This window comes from Macadamia integrifolia, chromosome 12, assembly GCF_013358625.1.
Source record: "Macadamia integrifolia cultivar HAES 741 chromosome 12, SCU_Mint_v3, whole genome shotgun sequence".
NCBI classification, from domain to species: Eukaryota; Viridiplantae; Streptophyta; class Magnoliopsida; order Proteales; family Proteaceae; genus Macadamia; species Macadamia integrifolia.
The window spans coordinates 13981753-13984136 of record NC_056568.1 but is presented as its reverse complement, the minus strand read 5'-3'; the positions used below and the strand labels follow the sequence as shown (position 1 = coordinate 13984136).

General features: G+C 38.3%; 1 protein-coding gene across 1 annotated transcript in view; it reads right to left on the bottom strand.

Moving 5' to 3' along the window:
- Positions 1-479: 479 nt before the first annotated feature.
- Positions 480-2384, bottom strand: part of LOC122057586 (zinc finger protein WIP2-like) — a 3463-nt gene continuing 1558 nt past the window's right edge. The window contains exon 2 of the mRNA XM_042619737.1: positions 480-1285. Within this exon, the coding sequence (XP_042475671.1) occupies positions 848-1285 (438 nt within the window). The 3' untranslated portion in view covers positions 480-847. The remainder of the gene's footprint in view (positions 1286-2384) is intronic.

Genomic DNA, 2384 nt, shown 5'->3' with positions numbered 1-2384 from the left:
ATCCCACACCCATCTTTGTTATCCATTAGAGCCTGCTATATCCCACCTTACCCTTTCCTAGATTTTGTGGGTTACATAAGGCTCCAAGGGCTCCCATCACAGATTTTTTCTTTTCCCTTTTTTCTCTCTTTTTATTTCTTTTTCTTTCTCTTTCCCAATTCCCCTCCCCCACCCCCCAAAAAAAAAGAAAAATACACCCACTGGGATCATCCATACGTGCAACCTAATCCCTAGAGAAAGAGGAAGATGAAGAGGAAGAGATCTTTTTCTCATTTTGAGACTCAGACTCTACTCTCAACTACTCAATGGGATATTTATTAGATCCCTTCTCCAGAGATCCATATCTCATGTTTCCTCTCAGTACCAGTGCCTGAACTGAATGAATGAAATTTATGAGAGTTGAGAAGTACAACCATTAACGCTTATGTTATTAATGAACTTGATGAGTTCTCTCTTCATTATTCGTTTTGGGGAGTGGGTTTGTACTTGCAACTGTGCCTCAGTTTCTTCATTAATCAATGAAAGAAAACAACTTAACTGCTTAAGCTGCTATGGGTAAGGAATATTGACAATTCATCAGAGCCATATTTCTCAAAGATAGAACCTAAAAGCTGAAAAGATAAAAATGGAAACCACCCACATGAAGTCATGAACTGAAAGCAAAATGGATTTACAGAAAACCTGGTCCTAACATTGATGATGTATTTGCCTGTTTGGGGTCATATCAGCTATACTAACAAGAACAGAAAATATGACTCTCCAACTACTTTTTTGATTTTTCTAACTGAGAGAGCAATGGCTGTGTAATGCCACAATATAGTTCACCAAAAAACCCAGTTCATCTGTATCACTGGGAAGACTCTTCATCTTGTTCTATTTCAGAGGCAGGTTCATCTTCTTCTTCAAAACAGTCAATGCCATAAGCTGCATGTCCATGTCCAAAAGCTTTGATGTGGTCCTTGAGAGATCTCTTGTGCTTGAAATCAGATCCACATATGCAATACCACAGCTTCCCACAGTTCTTTTCATGGGTTCTCCAGTCACCTCTCACTGCAAAGGCTTTACCACATTTCCTACACATGAAGGGCTTGATCCCATGCTTTCTCTTGTAATGGGTTTGGAGAGTTCTGAAGTCCTTGAGAGGCTTTGCCCTTGGGTGATCTATGTTGTTCCTGCACCCTGGTGCACAGCAATAGCAAGGCAGCCTAAGCATGGCTGTTGGTTGGGTTCCCCTTAGAGATTCCGGCCCTTTCCTATACTGTGATCCATGCCCCCACATATGCATCTGCAAAAACAAGCATTTCCCACCCACCCACATACACACAAAGAGGCACAAACACAAGTAGAGAATAATCAGCAAAGTAGAATAAAAGAGAAATAAAAACAACAGCTGTGAATTCTAAGACAAATAGTAGATTATCTAATCCACTGAATCCATCCAACACTTCTTGACGCAGCCTCCATAGATCAAACAAAAACACACTCTACCAGGTGTGTAACTAAGTAACACAAATACAGGAGAGAGAAAACTCCAAGGGGAAATGCTACAGTTCTTCAAGACTAGAGAAATTCTTTGTGGTTTCAAAAACTCAACTGAGTCCAACTTCAATATTCAATTCACTAGTTCATTGTCCCAATAAGCTTCATTTAAATAGAATAAGAAACTTGGGAACGTATATATGTTTTGTTCTTTGTTGAAGCACTGATGGAATTTGGATATGCAACAGCATTTCTCTTCTACATTTAGGTTTACAATCTCTCTCTCTCTCTCTCTCTCTCTCTGTGCTCTATATATCTTTTGGAGTGAATTTGAATGAATTCTTGCTAAAGTCTAGGTCTTAAATCATATTTCTAACCAGGGAAGAGTTTGTAAATAGAAAAGCTCAGAATAATTGAAGTTCTTCAGGAAATGATATGAAGCAAATATGTTCTCAATCTTCCCAACCCAATTGATATTTGAAAGAGAGCTTATTTCTTTCCATTATCAGGTCCTCAAAAATCAAGAAGAAAAAGAGGAAAAATGAACTTTGAGATACAGTAAGCTACTCTATTCCTTGTGTGAACTTCTCATGCATGTATGGTGGTTTGTTTTTTTCAGACTGGAGTGTTCAGAAATCTTCAGATGTAGAAGTTCGGTTCATTGATGGAAGAACTGAAACATATTTCAGTTTTACACGCTTGCCAATGTATATTGTGTGAACACAAACTTCAAAGTACCAAAAGCAGAAGGAACATTGCCTGTGTTGTTCAATCACACATAAAGAAAGGCACTGATCTGAGTCTCAGTTGGACCAGATAGATATATTCGAATTCCAAAACCCACAAACCATGCAAATGGGAAAAGAGTATTAATATAAGAACAGAAATTAGAAAGACAACTTAAC